This window comes from Vespula pensylvanica, chromosome 6, assembly GCF_014466175.1.
Source record: "Vespula pensylvanica isolate Volc-1 chromosome 6, ASM1446617v1, whole genome shotgun sequence".
NCBI classification, from domain to species: Eukaryota; Metazoa; Arthropoda; class Insecta; order Hymenoptera; family Vespidae; genus Vespula; species Vespula pensylvanica.
Window position 1 is genome coordinate 2796819 of NC_057690.1, and position 19535 is coordinate 2816353.

A 19535-nucleotide genomic window follows, 5' to 3' on the forward strand; every position below is an offset into this window, starting at 1 on the left:
AGAGAGAGAGAGAGAGAGAGAAGAGAGAGAGAGAGAGAGAGAGAGAGAGAGAGATGAGAAAGAGAGCAAGAGATAGATGCTGGAGTCAGCAGATCGGTGTTTTAACTTACAGAAGTCGATGCTATATATATATATATATGTATATATAGCGTATCTCTATTGCAACTTACCTTAGAATACATTTCCTTGCGGTTTGACCTTGATTGCTATTTGTTCGTCAATTTCTATAAAACGAATAACCGCAAACGCGAATGCATTATATTTCATCGTTTCGTTATATCAGTACATAATGATAAAAAAGATCAAATTGATTGATATCAATCGGTACGTGACACTGGGCGATCTATTCTACATTGGAAATTTAAAAGGCGCTTTCCAACGATTTTTGAACATTTCCTTCATGAATATTCCGATCAGAAGTGATGTTTATGAGAAAGCGGGCTTAAAGCTTCAAGATCTCTTTTCCATAAAATATAGTAAGGAAACGCTATCTTACTGATCTTGATCGATTCCTCTATCATGCAAAGTATCTCCTCGATATCGCTCGAAGCATCTTCTTCGTCTCGTCTCGTCTCGTCTTGTCTCGTCTCGTCTTTTTTATACTTTCACTTCGTCCTTAGATATCGCCATCTTTGAAACGTCCTAACCACAACGAAAATTTACGTTAACGAAAATACATTTATGAGAGATTGGAACGAAGTTAAGGTCAATACGATTTTGTCGATATTTTGTATTATATCGATATTCTATTAAATATGAAAAAAAAAGTGTATAGTTACGTACATGCATTTGTTTTCAATCTCTTTCTTTTTTCTTCTTTATATTTCTCTAATAGTCGTTAAACGGTCTTTGATAACTCAAATCGAAAAAAAAAAACTTGGTATTGGTCGTTCTCGTCAAATGGTTCTTCATCTTTACGAGGCTATTATAGTGACGGACCTTTTTACGGGGACGTAAAAAGTAGATTTGCATTGGACGCTTTGAGAAACGAACGAGCTTCGTTCTCCATAGACGACGACGACGACGACGACGACGACAACGACGACAACGACGACGACGGCGACGACGACGATGAAGGGATGTACTACACGTCGAGTTTCTCTCAAGCAATTGCACTATTCGCTGTTCTACGCATTAAATTCTGCTGGTTCGCGTTACATGGACCCTTTGCTCGATGTTACACATAGCAAGCTTGAAAGTCAAAGCGTTCACGCGTTAACGTATGCCTTTTCAAGCGTAAACGCAATCCAAGAAATGTTACTAATTGTAACTCGTTTCGTTTCAATGCTTTCGCCTAAAGAAAGTTAATATCAAACTTTGATCTTTTACCGAAATTCTATTTTTCATTTAATCGACGTACATAAATCTTAAAATTGATCTTTGTTTTTATTTATTTTTTCGTTACGTTTATTGACGATAGATAAACGAATCGATATCGTACCTTATTACTATATTTTAAGTAGTATAAGACAAGTAATATAAGAGAGTAAATTTTTTCAATGAAGTCTTTTATGTCTCCTTCTCTTTTCTTTGTACTTTCATCGAAATCAAATAATTCTCTAGCATCCTTTCCTCCTTTCAATAAGTTTTATCATAGTGATTCAATGTATCTCTCGATGCCTTCCGATAAGAATTCGCATTTCTTCGGTCAATTCTATCAATTTCTTCAAACTTTATTTCCGGAATAAAATGACAATAAAGTTTTATAGCGTATTAAGTATATTGCCGGTCAATGGAATTCCAATTTATTCAATCGTACCTCATAAATCTACGAGGCTAACTTGTCGATCGTCGATCGTTCGCATTTTTGCGATTGAAATCGTTAACTCGCTGGTTATAATATTTGTATATAGATATTTTTGATCGTAACTTCGCGTCGAGGTACAATATTTCTCTCAATTTTCTCTCTCTATTTCACGAATAAATCTTACTTTACTGAGAAAATCACACCCGGTCTTTGCCCAAAGGCATACATATATCTTCTTAACGACGTACCGTACCTTCGAACATACTCGCTTGACGTAACTAATTCCACTGAAGTGCAGGCATCATCATCGGCGAACGATACGAAGGGATTCCTCAGATTCGCTTCTACGTTTCACGCGTACTATGCATTGTCGTTGGCAAAGTTTAATCGTATTGCTTAAGAACATAATGTATCTATGTATGGGTATATGTGCGATATACACATATATATGTATATATTTATATACGCCAAATTCCTATAAATCCGCTTAATAAAATGAAGTCTCTACATGTACATGAAGGTGCGCGAAGGAAAATACATAAATGTTGAAAATGTTTATGCCAAGATAATGACTTTTATGGACCGCGTTTTGATTGGTTTTACTGTATTTATTTTCATCGAAACGTTCATTAGAATTTCCTCGACATTTTAAACAATATTGGACAAATCCCATTCGTATGAAAACGTATAACGTAAAGTTCTTTTATAAAATGATAAAATTAATCAATCGTTTTGTTCCACATGCGAAATAACTCTCATCTTTTGACGAAAATGTTAAGCTTTATAACGATATTATTCTCTTTACGGGCAGTTCTTTAATTTGAAGAACAAACGCGACTGTGCGTTTATCGGGTTTACTACTTTATAATTACTGACAACACAAACGAGATGCCTCCTAGTCACTTTAAACTGTGTGGATGTTCTCTCATTGATGCTGGAAACGCTCATGAAATGAGCGACCTCGGAGTTTCGTACCTTGTTGCGCGTCATTTTCACGAGATTCATTGGCTAATCAAACGGAACGCCCGAGGCTACAGCTAAGCGTTATGATTCTGGTTATTTGGAATTTAATGGTTGAGCCTGTTAGTAACGAGCTAACACAGAGACAGAGGGTCGCCGAATCTCGGAATTTGGCACTTCCGATAGGATCTTCGTACATGCTGACGCTGATTAATCATTTCGATCGAGCATCCTTGTGATTCGATGTCGATGGGTAACCGGAATCAACGAAGAGAGCTCTAACCTCCTTACTGTCCATCGCTATATCAGAATTTTAATCGCTTCGACAAATTCATCATCGATGGAAAGCGTTTTCCTATAGATATATTGGTACGCGCGTACTACAGGGGATACCGATATCGATTATTTCTAATTGCGTATACGTGTTCTCTGTTTATGGGAATTGAATATTCCAGAAATATGTATATATATATATATACACATTTTTTTTTTAGAAAATATGATAAATGTATTTTTTATTAAAACTGTTTGAACAAATATATTTATGGAATTTTCTCAAGTTGTTTTCATTAATTCGATTTCTTCTTTCGTATCTTCAACGATGTTAGGAATTAACATTCGTTCATCAATGTGCACTTCATCGATTATACTGATATTAAATTTCTTTATGACAAATTTTGACGAACTAATCATTACTGTCGCATGACTAAGATCACAGAAATTGTCGATGGGATCTTTAATAGCTGCCAACGTTATTGTACCATAACTCGTTGCAGCTGCGAACATTCGAAATTCCCGGCACATTGTTATCATTTTGACGCGATATTCGCATCATCCTGGATATACATAGTATGCTCTCATACGGTCTACGGATATTCGCGGTCTACGAATCATCCGGGATCGTGCATACGGTAAATCGAATTACATCGAGAGTACGACAGAATATAAATACGATTCCTTTGCATGCGATAATTGAACAGCATTCGACCATATGATAGAAAGACAAAGAGAGAAAGAGACAGAGAAAGAGAGAGAGAGAGAGAGAGAGAGAGAAAGAGAGGGAGAGAGGGAGAGAGAAAGAAACAAAAAAAAGAGAGAGGAAACATCCCCTCACTTCCATCGTTATTCTTTTCCATTCTTTTTTCTTTCCCATACGTATCCCTGCACATTTAAAATACACATGAATTGTTTCGTTCGATTTGATCAATTAAAATCGTTCCAAAAACAAAAGAAATATTCACTTTGATAAAATTACAACAATTTTTCAGTTTACACAGCTTCATTTTCTTTTTTTTTCGTGCTTTTTTTTTTTACATATCCTCTCTACGGATGCATGATAAATATATTGAAGATAGTCGAATTGAATAAAATATTCGATATATATGTATATATACATTACATTTTATAATGCACTGTTAACGCAAGCTTATCTGTATCCATACGTCGATAGAATAACAAAATATTTCACTATGCAAACGAGCAAATTTCACTCTGCTCGAAATGTATATCCGCTTTACTCGATACATATTCGTGCCGCAGGCTATTTATTCTTAAGATGTCTTGTAAAGAGCTAGCTACACTAAATAGAGAATCGTAGTCCAAGTTACTATTATTATAAAGCGGCATACCTATATTTCGTACACTGACACAAATAATTAGGTTAAATCTGTAAGCATAGGTATTCCAGAATACAATGACCATGCTGCGGATTTCATGCTTCCTCGGTCTCTTCATAAGCGATTCTGTTCGAATCAATAGAATAACGAGGTGGCTATTCGTGCATTGCCCCGTACATCAATGGTATTCGAGGGTACATTATTACCGTATAAACGTAACACATAACGCGTTCGTTGTCGAGTTTGTTTAAAAAAAAGAGAGAGAGAGAGAGAGAGAGAGAGAGAGAGAGAGAGAGAGAGAGAGAGAAAATATCGCGGCGAAAAAATATTTTCATTCATACCTTTAGAAATTAAAAGCATTACTTTTATACATTTATTATATCATATTTTCTTTTTCTTTTTTTTTTCAATGAAAAATAAATACCCTATAAATGTACTCGTGCGAGCTTTAAAAAAGATATTCATTATAAAAATGATCGTTTTAAAAAGGACGTCTCTTATAAATTGTTATAAATATTTAAATAGAAAACTCGAAATATCTTCGAATTCGATCAAACTATCATCATATGACATAATTAGGTTCACTACTGTCTTACTATTGAATAGATAGTAGGTTGAATGGAAACAATGGAGTTGAACGTACCTGTGCGTAAATCAGACGCTGATAGAAGTGCGAGGCAGCAAGTTGTCAGCAGCCGAAGGAGCCACATGACACTGCACATGACTGCTCGGCGTGATGCCGTTCACCTTCCTTATCTCTCCCCGCTACTGCGGTTCGCGTACCGCGGCTTTGACGTTTCCGTCATCTGAAACAGCCATCGTTCCTGTGTCAGCACGTATACGTTTCTCAAGATGGATTGATCATGCTGAATCGTCCATTGAAATTCGTATGATTCTTATATATATATACGCATTATGTATATTTTTTATATGCATATTATATATATGCATTTATAAATATTTTTCATCAGACAGATAACAAAATTAATCTAATAAAAAATTTGTTTTTAATTTTCACTCAGTGTTCGAAATAGCCATTACGGAATGTATAAAAAATGTATGTAAACTATAAATATAAATCTTATATAAAATTATTGATCGCACTATAGCTCGATAATGTTTTGTATTACGAATAAATGTTACACATAGAAATCTCTAAAACAGGAGAAAGACAAAACGGTTGTGGTAAATAACGTCGATTTACGGAGAAAAAGAGGGGTGTGAAAAACCACGTTTCATATGTTACACGTACATACTCGGGGTTTAGTTTATAGCCAGGAATACCATAATGCTCACGGTATTACTCCGCAATGCGGTGCCAGGTATCACGTAATTTCGCTTATGCCGGAAAATTATCACTTTTCTCTCTCGCTCTTAAAGGCATGAGTTAACGGTGTAAAAGAAAATATAGAAATGGTAGTTGCAGCAAAAAATGTTTGCTAATATGTGAATATACGTGGAAATAAAGGAAATATCTTTTATTACGTTTTTATATGTAGCATCCTTATATTTCAGCTAATTAATATTTGTATAAATGCTGTTTAAATATTATAATATAATGATTCAAGTTATGCTCATACCTTGAAATAACGAACAGTCTTTTTTTTTCGTCGATTATCTCTCCTAACTCACGAACGTAGTAGTAGTTGGTAAATTTAGTCAGACGCAACAAAATCGAATATAGAGAAAGTCAGATTACTAAAAATGAATTTAGAAGCTTTCGTGAATCGTACGATAGGAAAAAGAAACGGAGACGTAACTTGCAATGCTATAATGTAATTAACTTATTTTATTTGTGAGATAGAGAGAAAGAGAGAGAGAGAGAGAGAGAGAGAGAGAGAGAGAGAGAGAGAGAGTCGTGCCACGCTAATATGAAAGTATCGTCGACTCTCTGTGGGAATTAACTTCTCAAACTTATCCTCAGTTAGCGAGCAAGGATTTTAATTAAACTATAATTAAACTCTCGTTGCTGAATAGTGAATAATTTGAACGAAACAAAGAATACGGGTCCCTTACTTTCCATTCTTCGTCTTATTTTTCTTCGAATCTTTTCTTTTAAGTCGTATCCATCTCTAGAATTTTTCGTTTACATTTTACGTATAGATGATTATTTTCTAAAAAGGTAGAAATTCCATTATCGTTGCTATAGGAAAACGTTCTTGGATTAATTACTTCTTAACGTAATTATTTAAGATCTAGAATTTTGATAGTAACGTCAAATATCTACAACTAATCTTATATATCAAAGTGATATTAAAATTTCATTTTTCTTTGAAAGTATATAAAACTTGATACGACTAATACGTTTCCTTGATAGCATTCAAGAGATTACTTATCTTTTTTTTTCTCTACTGTCTCTTTTTTCTCATGGACAAGAGAGCTTTTTCTCTACTCGTGTCTATGTATCAACTGGGAGTTCGAAGGGCCAAAAGAATGTCCTCATAGAAATCAATTTCGGTCTCTTGAGATACTCAGGGTCATGCTTGAAAAAGATATTAGATTACAGTACCCCTTTATGGGTAGATATATTATATATCTATACATGTAGATATATAATCCACATGTGTGTGTGTATGTGTATAGGATACATTTTTCAAATTGAAATATCTAAATATCCCGAAAAAATGAAATTTTGAGAAGAAAGAAAATTTCAAACGTTATTTGGTTTTGGAGGACTAACAAATTAGAAATATCTATCGTTTGAAATTATATCGTCAAAAATGCATTGTTTTTGATATACATAGGTGTGTCGATTTAGAAAACTCACTCTGTATATGAGATTCATAGGTTGGGAGTTTCTTTGTTTCGGAATGGATGGCAACGCTCTTTGTTGCCTAATGTACTGTTATAATAAAAAGAGTATGAATATAAACGACAGAATGACAGACTCGGTATCATCGAACTTTACAATTCAAGAGGAAATCTAAGTTCCTGCTTTTGTCAGGTAATAACAGAAGAACGTTGTATCGATCGGCGAGAGCGAAAAGTAGGAAATTCATATTTCATAGAGACGCGCTAAAAGATAGTATTAAAAAGTTAATAACACTTTAGACCATATACTGGGAGGGTAAGAAAATGAAAACTCCACAGAAATAAATCTTGACGGAGCGATCGAATAAATCAAGTGAACGTTTGTGAGAAAAAAGTAAGAATGAAAGAGAGAGAGAGAGAGAGAGAGAGAGAGAGAGAGAGAGAGAGAGAGAGAGAGAGAGAGAGAGAGAGAGAGAGAGACGACGACGACGACGACGACTAGAATGTCATATTTGTGATCTCATGATTTACTTTGGATTCTGATTTGTTGAGCTAGTTTGAGATAACCGTTCACGATTTAATATATCCCCATGGAGATGCATAGTCACGGCGTGCTATTAATTCCAAGAAAGAAATGTTCCAATTGCTAGAAGAAATGATTTGAGATAAAAGAAAGTAAAAGAGAGAGAGAGAGAGAGAGAGAGAGAGAGAGAGAGAGAGGAATCTTTTCCCCTTGAAAATTTATTTCTCTTTTTCCCAATTTCCAACCATCCATTTTCAATTCTCCGTTTGCCGTTGTTTGACTTCAATGATCTTCGTTGTTCCGTCAAAACTATTCACGTATACATGTGTTCGTCTAGTTTATCATTCATCATCGGTTCCCATCCTCTTCTTCTTATTTCTTCTTTATCCATCTTCATCTTCGTTCTTCTTTGTTTCTCGTTTGTCCTCATTCTGGTTCGTTCCTCTTTTTCTTTTCTCCCTCTCTATATCTCTTTCTCCTAACTTTCCTCTTCTTTGTTCTTCACAGTTAACAGTTTCATGAGCACGTTCTATCTCTCTCTCTCTCTCTCTCTCTCTCTCTCTCTCTCTCTCTCTCTTTCTCTATCTTTCTCGCTTTTACTCAACAATGATGTATCCCGATCCTATGTCCTAAATTCTGCACACCAGCACCTCGACGCAAAGAGGAGACGTATTTCGACGCTCGCGCAGTTCCACTTTTAGTACACTATGTCTTTAGGAGAAAGAGAACGAAGGCATTCTCTTCCTTCCTTCCTTCCTTCCTCGATGTAATCGCGTCTTTGCGAGTTATTACGCTAACGCGAACTCCACGAGCAACCTCGAAATTCCCATAATTCCCATTTTCATCGTCGTAATTCCTACTCAACCTCGTCACTCCACCTTTAAATCGTGTGGTTTACACGCGAACTTGAGAATTAACGGAATTAATAAACGAGGTACATACGAGATGTAATCAAATATTTATTAAAAATTTTAGACTTTATTCTTATCTATCTTATCTTTCTTTTCATTTCATTAAATTGTTGTCTTTTTTTTTTAATTGAACTTAAAGTACGGTGTATTCGGATATCTTCTATTTGACTTACTATTCTTTATTCATCAATGTCTGTAAAAACGAAGCTTTGATATTAGGAAAGGTCGAAATATCGTGATCGATATGTCGAAAGCTTCGTTTTCAAACATATACGTATTTCGAACGTGTTGGTTCGTGGTCATCGTACTCGAACACCAGTTCGATTCCGTTTTGACAGTAAATCAATACCTCGAATATCGACCGATATTACGTGCGTTACTGCTGTAGGAATTCTCTTTCCTTTCTCTTCCTCTCATTTTTTCTTTTTTTTTTTTTAACACATCCCTGCAATTGCAATCTGTAGACATAAAGTACGTTTACGCGAACGTTCGACTGTGAACGGTCGCACAATTCGATTTGATATTCACCGTTCGTCGAGAATGTACATATTGTCTTACGCTAGCAATGGCACCACGAATTTTCAATTAAATCAAAAATTATTTCCGAACAAGCTCAAAAATTATGCAGATATTAATGATTCAATTTACTCTCGTCGAAATGATAATTAAAAGTTGAATCTAAAAGTATATGCAAAACCCTTGAATATCTTTGTTTCTACAGTAATATATGAATGTAAAATAGAAGAATATATTTTTATTACATTATCAAATCGTAAGAAGTTTCATTATTCATAAGATACTAGAGTTTATCGCTTATCGAGAGATAGTATCGACCATGAAAATTCGAGGTTCGAGACATGTCCTTGATTTTTGTATAGCTCAACAAGGAGAGCACGTTGGGATGAGAAAAAAAGATAAGAAGAAGAAGAAAGAAGACGAAGAAGAAGAAGAAGGAGAAGAAGAAGAGGAGAAGAAGAAGACTTAAATCAGTCAGATCGAAGTTGCGTGCCGTTGCTGGTATACCTCAAGCACGTGACTTGGAAAGAGGAGGAAAAATAGGAAGAAGAAAAAGAAGCAATCGGTTACGTAGAAAAATGACAAGGAGAAGAAGAAGAAGAAGAAGTAGTAAGATCGAACGTGAGTCTGTATGGGGGACGGGGGGATAATACGAAAAGCTTGAGCGTCTGCGATGAAAATAGAGGGGTAGAGAAAAGAAAAAGAAGAAAAGAAGAAGAAAAAGAAAAAAAAGAAAGGAAGAAAGAGGCAGGAAGAGGGAAGACAGAGGGTGATGGAGGATAGATAGAGACAACCCTCAAGTTTTTAGATCCGACCGACAGCACCGAGTTAGAAAGGACAGTGAAATGGCGGGGAAGAGAAAAGGGAAGGAAAGAGAGGAAAGAGAAACTTAGACAAGTTTAACGCCGTAGCTAAAGCGTTACTCTCTTCGTGGCTTCGAATACGATGTGGAGGAACGAGAGGCGGAGATAGAGAGATAGAGAGAGATAGAGATAGAGATAGAGATAGAGATAGAGATAGAGATAGAGATAGAGATAGAGAGAAGAGTTGGGGGGATGAAAACTGCTTCATGGAGCTTCTCTGCGAGCGCACCGAGCTCCAAGAGTTCGGTTTTAATGAACTTTGCATAATGCTGTTCGCTAGTCCATCTAGCCACGCGTGTGCCCGAAACGTTCGCAGCAGTTATTCCGCCCTGGTACGTTTACTTGGCCCTTCGCGGAGTACCTTTTAATGCTTCGCTCTTTCAAATACGATATAGTACAATATCGTGATACAGACAAGACTTTTTTATAGGGGAAAAAAATGGAGCCTTCCTCCCTTTTACTCGCAACCGTATAATCAACCGACATGCAAATACCATCGTGGTTTGTAAAAAAGTTATCCTCGACGGTCTTGCTGGATGTAAAAGCGTTGAAAAATCGCTATCCTATCCCCCTTGGAAAATGTCGAACGACGATTTGTCGAATTTTTTTCTCTCCTTAACGTTCCTCTGAAAAATGCTAAACGATTATGTAGCGAGTCGCTGATCAAAGCACGGGACTGGTATCTCTTTGCACGGTTAATATCAATGTTATCTAGAAAGGATTTGCTATTAGTTTTTCAAAAGGATTATGGTTCTTTTGAGACCCTTACATTCTCAATAATTTTAGTTCATAGCTGTAATAACTTGATTAACAGCTCGATTTAAAATCTTTTATTAACATTTGTAAGATTATATAATTATCGATATTAAGATTGAATTATTGCAAGTGTTACTGTCGTAATATACGATATTTGGATCATTATTTAAATCATTTTAACAAATTATTTTTCACGATACATTTTTTGATTTATAGTAGATCGTGAAGTGAAATATAGTATGTTAGTATCAGGATACAAAGTGTCTTGATAGTAAATAAGCTCAAGCATCTTCATCGAGGCAAATATATATATATGTATAAAGAAAAAATATATATATAAAGAAAAAGAGAAGAATGAAAGGACTAGGAAGAATGAAAGAACCTTAGAAGGGTTCCATAACGTAAAAAAGAGTTTGGATGACGTGCAGAAATAGACATCGTCTTTTCACAGACAACTTCATTCTGTTTTTCGTTTAGTCACGATACTTTCGTGGGAGGTAACCGACCTCGAACGATCATCTTGGACCATTCCGAACTTGCAACTTTGTTACATTATCCTTTGGTAAGTACCTAAGTCCAAAACTTCGATCGATCTTGAACTACGATATCCACCCACATCTATCTATCTATCTATCTATCTATCTATCTATCTATCTATCTATCTATCTATCTATTTCTCTTTCTTTCCCTTTCCCTCTCTCTTTCTCTCTTTCTTGTCTCTGAACTTGAACTCGATCTGAAAGACGTAATTTTCAAGTTCGTTCGTGCGGCGAGAATCGCTAGAAGGAAATTCGAATCATTCGTCTTCTACGTTCGGACGTTTCGCTTTAACACTGGCAGATCTTTTCGTTCCAGCAAGTCTTTCTTCTTTCTTTATTTCTCTCTTTCTTCTTTTTTCTCTTTCTCCTTCTCTCTCTCTCTCTCTCTCTCTCTCTCTCTCTATCTCTCTTTTTCTCTTTTTTCTACGTAGAATCTACAGAACGAACGGATACTGTCAATTTTCCAAGCTCGAATATCCGATATAACTATCCGATATATTTAATGTACGTTGCGATATCATTCAATATGTTATAACTGAGCCGATATAACACGACCTGCAGAGAGACTATGAGGTAGAATCACGAGTGTAATAACGATGGAGCTCGATTCTAGCATTATATTCTATACAGAAGTTCAGCCCTCTATCACCTCTTTCAGTCTCGTCCTAGGAAACGCGTATGCATGTGTCTAGCATTTTTCACCGTAATTGCTTGCATCGCGCATTCTTCTTTTCTCTCCTTTTCTCGCCGTGAAAAAGGAAACGTTATTACGTTGTGCGGTCGAGCCGCATCAAGAGTCGCCTTTCATCATTGGACAGGTGTCACGGCTTCGTAAGACGAGCTGCATTGTGTATGCGTATTTCTATCTAAGTAGGAAGTGTATGTGCGTATATAAGGCCGCCAGCACGGCGCGCGTTCACCGAGCTAGAAAAATTACATTTTCTACCGCGTAATTTAATGTTTAAAGTTTTGCGCAGAGGCAGGAGTTACGAGTTTAGTTTCACGCCGCAGAAACGTCCGTAACTTCGCCACGACGACGACTCTTCTCTCTCTCTCTCTCTCTCTCTCTCTCTCTCTCTCTTTCTCTCTCTCTCTCTTGCTCTTTCTATATCTATCTCTGTCTTTCCTTATATATTCGCCATCTATCTATCCATGGCTTTGGAATACGTAGCTCGAAGGTTCTCTTATCACGTTGTTAGTGGGAAAGTTCGAAGTTCACTAAAGCTATCTCTCTGAGATCCTCTGATTCCCTTATACCTCTCACCTCCTCTTCCTCCTCCTCCTCCCCCTTTTCCTCCCTCTCTTTCTCACCATATGGAAGAAAGCTCGACCGTAGCAAAAACCATCGTCCCGCTTCGTAATTCAACATCAAGTTTAATGTATTTACAAGGTTTGTTACTCTCTTACGTAGCATCGTGTATAATTGTTGTACACTTAGCTGAAATTAGAATAGGTCTTGGCGATTATACTTACGTATTACACGTACAAAAATTTTATTCGGCCATAAATGTTTGAGAAAGAAAATATATATATATATTCTTTTCAAATATAGAAATAAAAATTATTTCTATTCCAATTTTATAAAAGAGAACGAATATCATATCGAATACATTCTACCTTATACGAACTTCCCGTTGCTTCTTTATCAGATAATAACAAGCTATAGTTTGGCATTCATGGAAACAACGTGATACTTTCAAAGCGGCAACCGAAACCTTTCAAAACCAGCAGGCATTCTCTCGAAAGTGAATTCTAAGGAAAAGATGTGGTACTTTCTCTGAATCGAACTACCTTCTTTCGAAAGGATATGAAAACATTTTCGATTCGAGGTGGGTTAAGGTTGTTACACGTATTTTTATTATTACATATACATATAAAATATATTATAAATATTGTGGATATTAAGGATCATCGGAGAATATTTTCGAATGGAACTTCACGTTGGCCATTCGCCCAACGACCCAGTTATTAAAGTCCTTCGAATTCGCGTGTTGGAAGAAGATAAAGTTCTCGCGATCGATCGGAATAACAGTTCGTGAAAATTAGCCGAGATTTCGTAACCTCCGGTTCGGCCAGTTTTCACGAGTTCGAGCGAAAAAGAAAGGCAGAAAAAAAAAGGAGGAAAAAGAAAGAAAAAGGAAGAAAAAAGTATGAAAGAAAGAAAGAAAGGATCGTATCGGGAGGATGATGATAGGTCAACTTTAAGGCGTTATACTCTTGCGAGAGATATATGTACGCGAGAAAAACTTTCGTGCCTCCGGTATCATCCGCTTAGAATTTTCCTTTTATAAGAAATAACGAGTCTTGTGCAAGTAAAGCATGCGAAATAAAATTCAGCCGACTCGATTATATTGCGAGAACAAAAAAGGAGAATTCCGAATAAAACAGAAAGGATGAAGTAATGTTCCTTCCGAAAATGGAAAATTCGTAAGAATCACGTTACTTGGGACTATTGTGTGCACGTTGAAAATTACAAAACCGGCTTCTCCCACGCTTATACCGTCACGTTGTTCGAAAATTTTGGTCGAACGTTCGTGAAAATGTCGTGTGCTCCTTTCAAAATGATGCTAGCTACTATCTAAAATCCCCTCTCGTTGAGCCTGGCTCTAGCGCTCGTGCAAATTGGATCTCGAAGTTGGTAGTGTTTACTGAAAATACAAGGAATGCACCTTTGAAATTTCTACAAGTCAAAAACAAACCAAGTAAATGTAATTGCATAATAAATGTTCAGATCGATAATCAACCTTAAAAGACAATTTATCCCTTTCTATGGATAAAAATTGCTCAATTTTCAAAGTCATTAATAATCAATTTTATACAGAGATTAAATATTTCATAGATATGTGTGTGATGTATATAATAATGGAGTTAAAATTTTGTTTACGTTTGATCTCAGGAAAAATTTTTTCGGAAAACTCGAAAGTTATACTTAAATGTAACAGTTTGGAAATAATAAAGAAAAGGTGAAAATAAAAAAAATGAGAATAGAAGGCATCTGCAAATGCAGTAGAAATGTATTCAACGATTATTCGGTTCGGATAGCTGCCAGCCGGAGAAATGTTCGCACGTGAGTCTACTTAGCATTTAAATATCACTTCTCCCACGAATTTCCTGCTGGTACGTGGCCTCAGTTAGCGAGATGCGTTCATTTACTTCAGGACATGGACCCATCAGCTTACCCGAATGAATCTAAGAAATGAAATATTCCGTGTTTTTACGTGTTTTTTGATAAGTCCTATCTAAACATTTCGATTTACCTTTTAGAATTATTTTTATTAAGATTAAGATTTATTTTCTTAATAAAAATCTCATTTCTTAAAAAATATCTTATCGAGATTACCTCTTACCTAGATTTGAAATTCTAACAAAAGCGTATATACTTATTAAGAATCATTGCGCCTTTTCTCGTAAGTTAAAATAGAACAACTTAACAAAGCCAAGGTGAATAATGAAACTCTGTTGGAATAGTAATGCTCTGGTTGGCTCAACTATAATACTAATTCAACGGCTGATAATAAGAGAAAGCGATATATAGTCTATTCGCAGTAATGTATACGAGTATATAACGCAGTACTTTACTTACTCGTTAGGAGTACATACATGTATAGATGTGCACAGTTGCTGTTAGTTACACGTGAAACAGAATATTTTCGGAAAGGAAAATTGATTTAGATTAATGTTGTACGCTAAACTTCTTATACATTAGATTTAAAACAACAATATCGATTAATATAAAAAATTTGAAAGATTATTTTAAGAGAGATCTTTTATCGGTCATATCGTTCAATAGATTTTTGAGTATTGAAAAATGAAATTTTCAATTTTGAAATGTTTGCACCACTATTTTCAATTATTCGTAAGCGATTTTAAACTCGAGGGTACGATGTAAAGCCGAAGAGTTGACGTTTGCGTTTTCGTGTGTTAATAAAACGGAATATTTCATGGTCTCGTAAAGCACCGTCAATGCCGCCGCTGACGACGACGACGACGACGACGAAAGGAAAATATTATTTCGAAGCTAAAATGCTTCACGAGAGTTTTATTATTAAAAGTTATTTCATTCGAAGACTGAAAAGCCAAATGCTTTTTATAAGGGTTTAGTGACCACCGTTGAGTTAAACGTAACTACGCAACGCTTGTGCGTATTTTTACGGAGTGCCGGCTTGAAAAAACTGTGTTTCCGTTCTTCTAACGATCATTCCGCAACGGGAAAAAAATGGACGGTCGTCTCTTCTCTTACTTTTCGTTTCTATATAATCTCAGTTGTCACCCTTCTAAATCCTCGAGCCTTACGACTTTGTATATCTATAGTTTATCTTACACTAATTAGAATGATTATGATTAAACTGTTCGTAGGTTTTTCACGCTTTAGTATTACTCGAGGACGGATGAGCGTGCTAAATTACATCTGCTACCATTCGTGCGAAGAAAATCAAGAGCACACCCGGTTCTCCTCCGTCAGATTGAAACCCTCCTTTTTATCATTTTATTTCGTGTGGATTTGGAACACGTTGGCTCGCGATGAAATGAAAAATTCAAAATGATATTGTTTATAACGTCTATAATGATTATTTTATATTAATTATGAAGTGATTATAAAAGTAATCGGGCGTTAATCCAATCGTGTAAATCGATATTCAAAAATGGAATATTCATGAAATTGCCATTGGAAATTTTTTAATTGAATATTATCTTACAAATCTTTTTTTCAATGTATACACGTTCGAATGCTTTTACGAGGGAAATAAGAAAATTGTGTAAAGTATATTCAAAAGATAGGAAACAAGTATTCATCTCCGTCGAATCAAAACTAATAATGGTCTTTCGTTATCGACACAAGAGACGAAGTTCATCGTTAACTAAGTTTACCAAGAGGACGTAGCTTTCATGAGCCTAAAAGATCGTCGTCGACTTTATCGAAGAAGAAGAGAGTTTTCGACGTTAGGCGAGACTCTCTTAGCTCCAGGCCACTCGTTACAATTCTCAAAGAGATATAATAAACTCGTCGCCAGTCTACTCTAATTAAGAGCTGACACGAGAAAACGAACTATCGAGATTTGTCGAACGACGTTCCTGGATTTTAAATAAACCCCCTCGTCAAGCCGCTTCAAAGGCCGATTCGCGAAAAAGGTCGAACGATTGACGGGGTTGCTAACATACATCTATGTATATGTACACACGTATCTACGTTCTATATGCGTTAGGAAAGCTCGAGCTTGCGACGATTCGATTACGACTCGACAACGCGTTCTCGTGAATTCGAATGAGATTTCGTGTTTTTTCTTTTTTTCTTTTTCGATTCAACGATGTTTCTTTTTTTCTTTTTCTTTTTTTCTTTTTTTTTTTTTTCCTTTTATTTTTATTCAAAGCGAAACACGCTCGTTTCTACACGGATAAACTGTTTGCCAGTAGAGTCGCCTATAAATTTGAGGGCAACGGAAATTCTCACAGTAGCGCGACGCATTACGGAAAACTAGTTTTAACGAAATAGCTCGAGTACTCACACAGAGGTACAATGTGTATATACAACAAACTCAATATACATACAGATACACGCATGAAAGTGTGTTTTCATGAAGCTAAATTTGTATCCCTCGAATGTTCGTCGAAGTTCCTTTCTAACTGATACCCGGAAGCCAACTACCCATCTAACAATCAGGATACCACTACATGCTACTGAATATACTGTTCTACAGGATGTTTCTCTTCTTATCCCGTTATCTATGAGATTCGAGCAATGAACCTGACAGATAGATGAAAATTTTATTGGACCGAGTAGAAATTGAGAAGATGTTATTACTTATAACGAACGACGTTCCCTTCGACGTCCATTCCATTCATGAAACGTACTTTCAGGATTCACATGAGACGATAAATAAAATTAAGAGTGAAACGATACGGAAGAGGAGGAACGATCGAGGTGGAAAGTTCAGGCGAATAGCCTGAAAGTGGAGTCGCTCGAATGAAAGAGTTCTCCGGTTTCCGTTCCTCTACCTTTCGCGGCTCGTAAAATGGAGGCTAAAGTTGGGCCGATAAGGCAGCTGCTTGCCGAGGAAAGGAGCGTTCTCAAAAGATCCAAGCTAGCGATTAATATCTCGCCGTGACCGTTTTAAGAGTTAAGCCTGGCCATTTTAATTCTTGCGATAACTGTGCTAACGTTGACTGGCTGCCTGGTTTGCTGGTTGGTTAGCTAGCGGTCTGAATAGTTGGTCGGTGCGAGCTAGCTTGCTTATAGAGTCGGGATAATATTTAACGGTGTGTAACACGCTCAGGATAATGCTCGGATAAAACGTAGATAATTACCTTCGCGGCAGCGTGACGTACGAAGCTAAATTACACTGCCTACGGCAATATACGCCTTCTTCATCTCTCTCTCTCTCTCTCTCTCTCTCTCTCTCTCTCTCTCTCTCTCTCTCTCTCTCTCTCTCTCTCTCTCTCTCTCTCTCTTTCACTTTCTTATCCCTGACTCACTTTTTGATATCACGCCCATACCTTCTTCTTCTTCTTTTCTGCTTTTTTTTCTTCCTTTTTTCTTCTTCTTTTCCTCTATCCTTAATGTTAGATCTCCTACAAATTCAGAGGCGATAGGGGTCTCGCTTTTTTTCGTCTCACGAAAAAGGAAAGCTTTTTCTTATTCTCCATCCTTTTCTTATTCTCTCTCTTTCTTTCCAGCTCAAATCGCGATAGGTTGCCATCATCTTATTTGAGATAAAGGAAAGAAAAGCGAAAAGAGAAAGAGAGAGAGAGAGAGAGAGAGAGAGAAAGAGAAGCTCTGCTCGCGAATCGTCTAAATCGTATTCCGATTCTTACATAAGATTTTCGCGAAGGAGAAGAGAAAGATAAAGAAGAACGAATACATACGACAAAAAAAAAAACGATGAGCAGCAAGTCGAGATTATTTTTCTTTAGGCATTTACGTTTAGAAAGGGATGTCGTTGAAACGTCGGGCTGAATGGGCTATCGTATCGAATAAATTCCAGAAATAAAGGAGAAAAACTTCTTATACATATTTTTCGATCGACCGAGGTAATCTAATCGAAGTAGTGTTATGAATTTTACGATAAGTAGGTAATTGCATTTTGGGGTTTTCGTACAAGGGTCGTTTAAGTCAGCACAAAGTAAGTCGAACAAGGAGAATACGAATGAGAATGGAACAAGGACTTTCTTTGTTTCGGCGAAATCGAAGGGGTAGTTTGTGCAAAAGAAAATATGAAATTTCGAATTTTCCACGAAGAAGAGCCGCGTGGGAAATATACCTCGAAGAAGGAACAACCGCTATGTAGAGACTTCTTTATGAATTCAAATATCGAACGTCGAGAATATCGGCAAGACATCTTTCTTTCCGATCGATCGGATTGAAAACTGAACATCGAGACTATCGAAATAAAGAAAAAAAAAAGAAAGAAAAAAGAAAGAAAGAAAGAAGAGAAAGAAGAGAAAGTAAAAGATGGCAGAGAAAAAAAAAGAAAGAAAAGGGAAAGGATCAGGGACAGAAGAAGAAGAGCGCCATCGGTGGACCTTCGATCCTTTGTCGAGCTTTTTCTCAGTGTTCGGAAGCTTGGCAAAAAGAGCTTCTTCCAAAATCCTCTCACCTTCCTGTGATCCCTTCGCAATCCTTGCAATGAACGATTCTCAAGAAAGGAGAGATGGAAAGAGGAGAATGATAGCCCGAAGGAGGAGTCGATTTCGCGAAGCCGAATAAAAAGCTTGCCAATGGAGGACATCACAGGTGCGGACTCGTACATTTCGAGTCTCTAGTCGAAAAGAGTGGTAGGGTAAAGGGTACGAGGTCTTCAATCCTCGTGAGGGACGTCAAGCGTGGAATTAGGTACTTTTACAGAAGGGTACTCAATGTGGCCAGACGCATGAGTTTGGAACGATGGTTAATTACGATGTTTCCATCTTCTTCTACCTTTCTGTATATTATCCTTCCTCTCTTTTCTTTCTTCTCGATACAGAATAAGTAACGTTATTGTATCAGTATATTATCAATTAGCAGAGATATTGAAAATATCTATAGAAAGAAAGGAGTCGTTTGAAATATTAGTAACATTTATTCATTGAGATAATGAAAATGTTAATTATGATATATCTATTATAAGATCATTAAACGATACTTTTATATCTACACACACACACACATACACACATACACATATATGTAATATACAAATCCTCTCTCTCTCTACATTTCTATCGATAGATCGGTAGGTCCTTTTAGTTTATTTACTTTTTTCTTCATTATTCCCTTCTTTCAATTTTCTATCCTCTCTTTGTCTACCTATATTTTTCCCTTGTTCGTGTCAGCCTCTTCCTATTTACCCGAAGCGAGATCCAGCAAGCTTTCCTATCA

The 19535-nt window shown here is 36.4% G+C and overlaps 1 protein-coding gene across 3 annotated transcripts in view; it reads right to left on the minus strand.

The window, feature by feature from the left end:
• LOC122629846 (zwei Ig domain protein zig-8-like) overlaps nt 1-19535 on the minus strand; it is a 142933-nt gene that overhangs the window by 25156 nt on the left and 98242 nt on the right. For all 3 annotated transcript variants that reach the window (XM_043813684.1, XM_043813685.1, XM_043813683.1), the window contains one exon: nt 4967-5129. In XM_043813684.1, the coding sequence (XP_043669619.1) occupies nt 4967-5045 (79 nt within the window). In that variant the 5' untranslated portion in view covers nt 5046-5129. The remainder of the gene's footprint in view (nt 1-4966; nt 5130-19535) is intronic.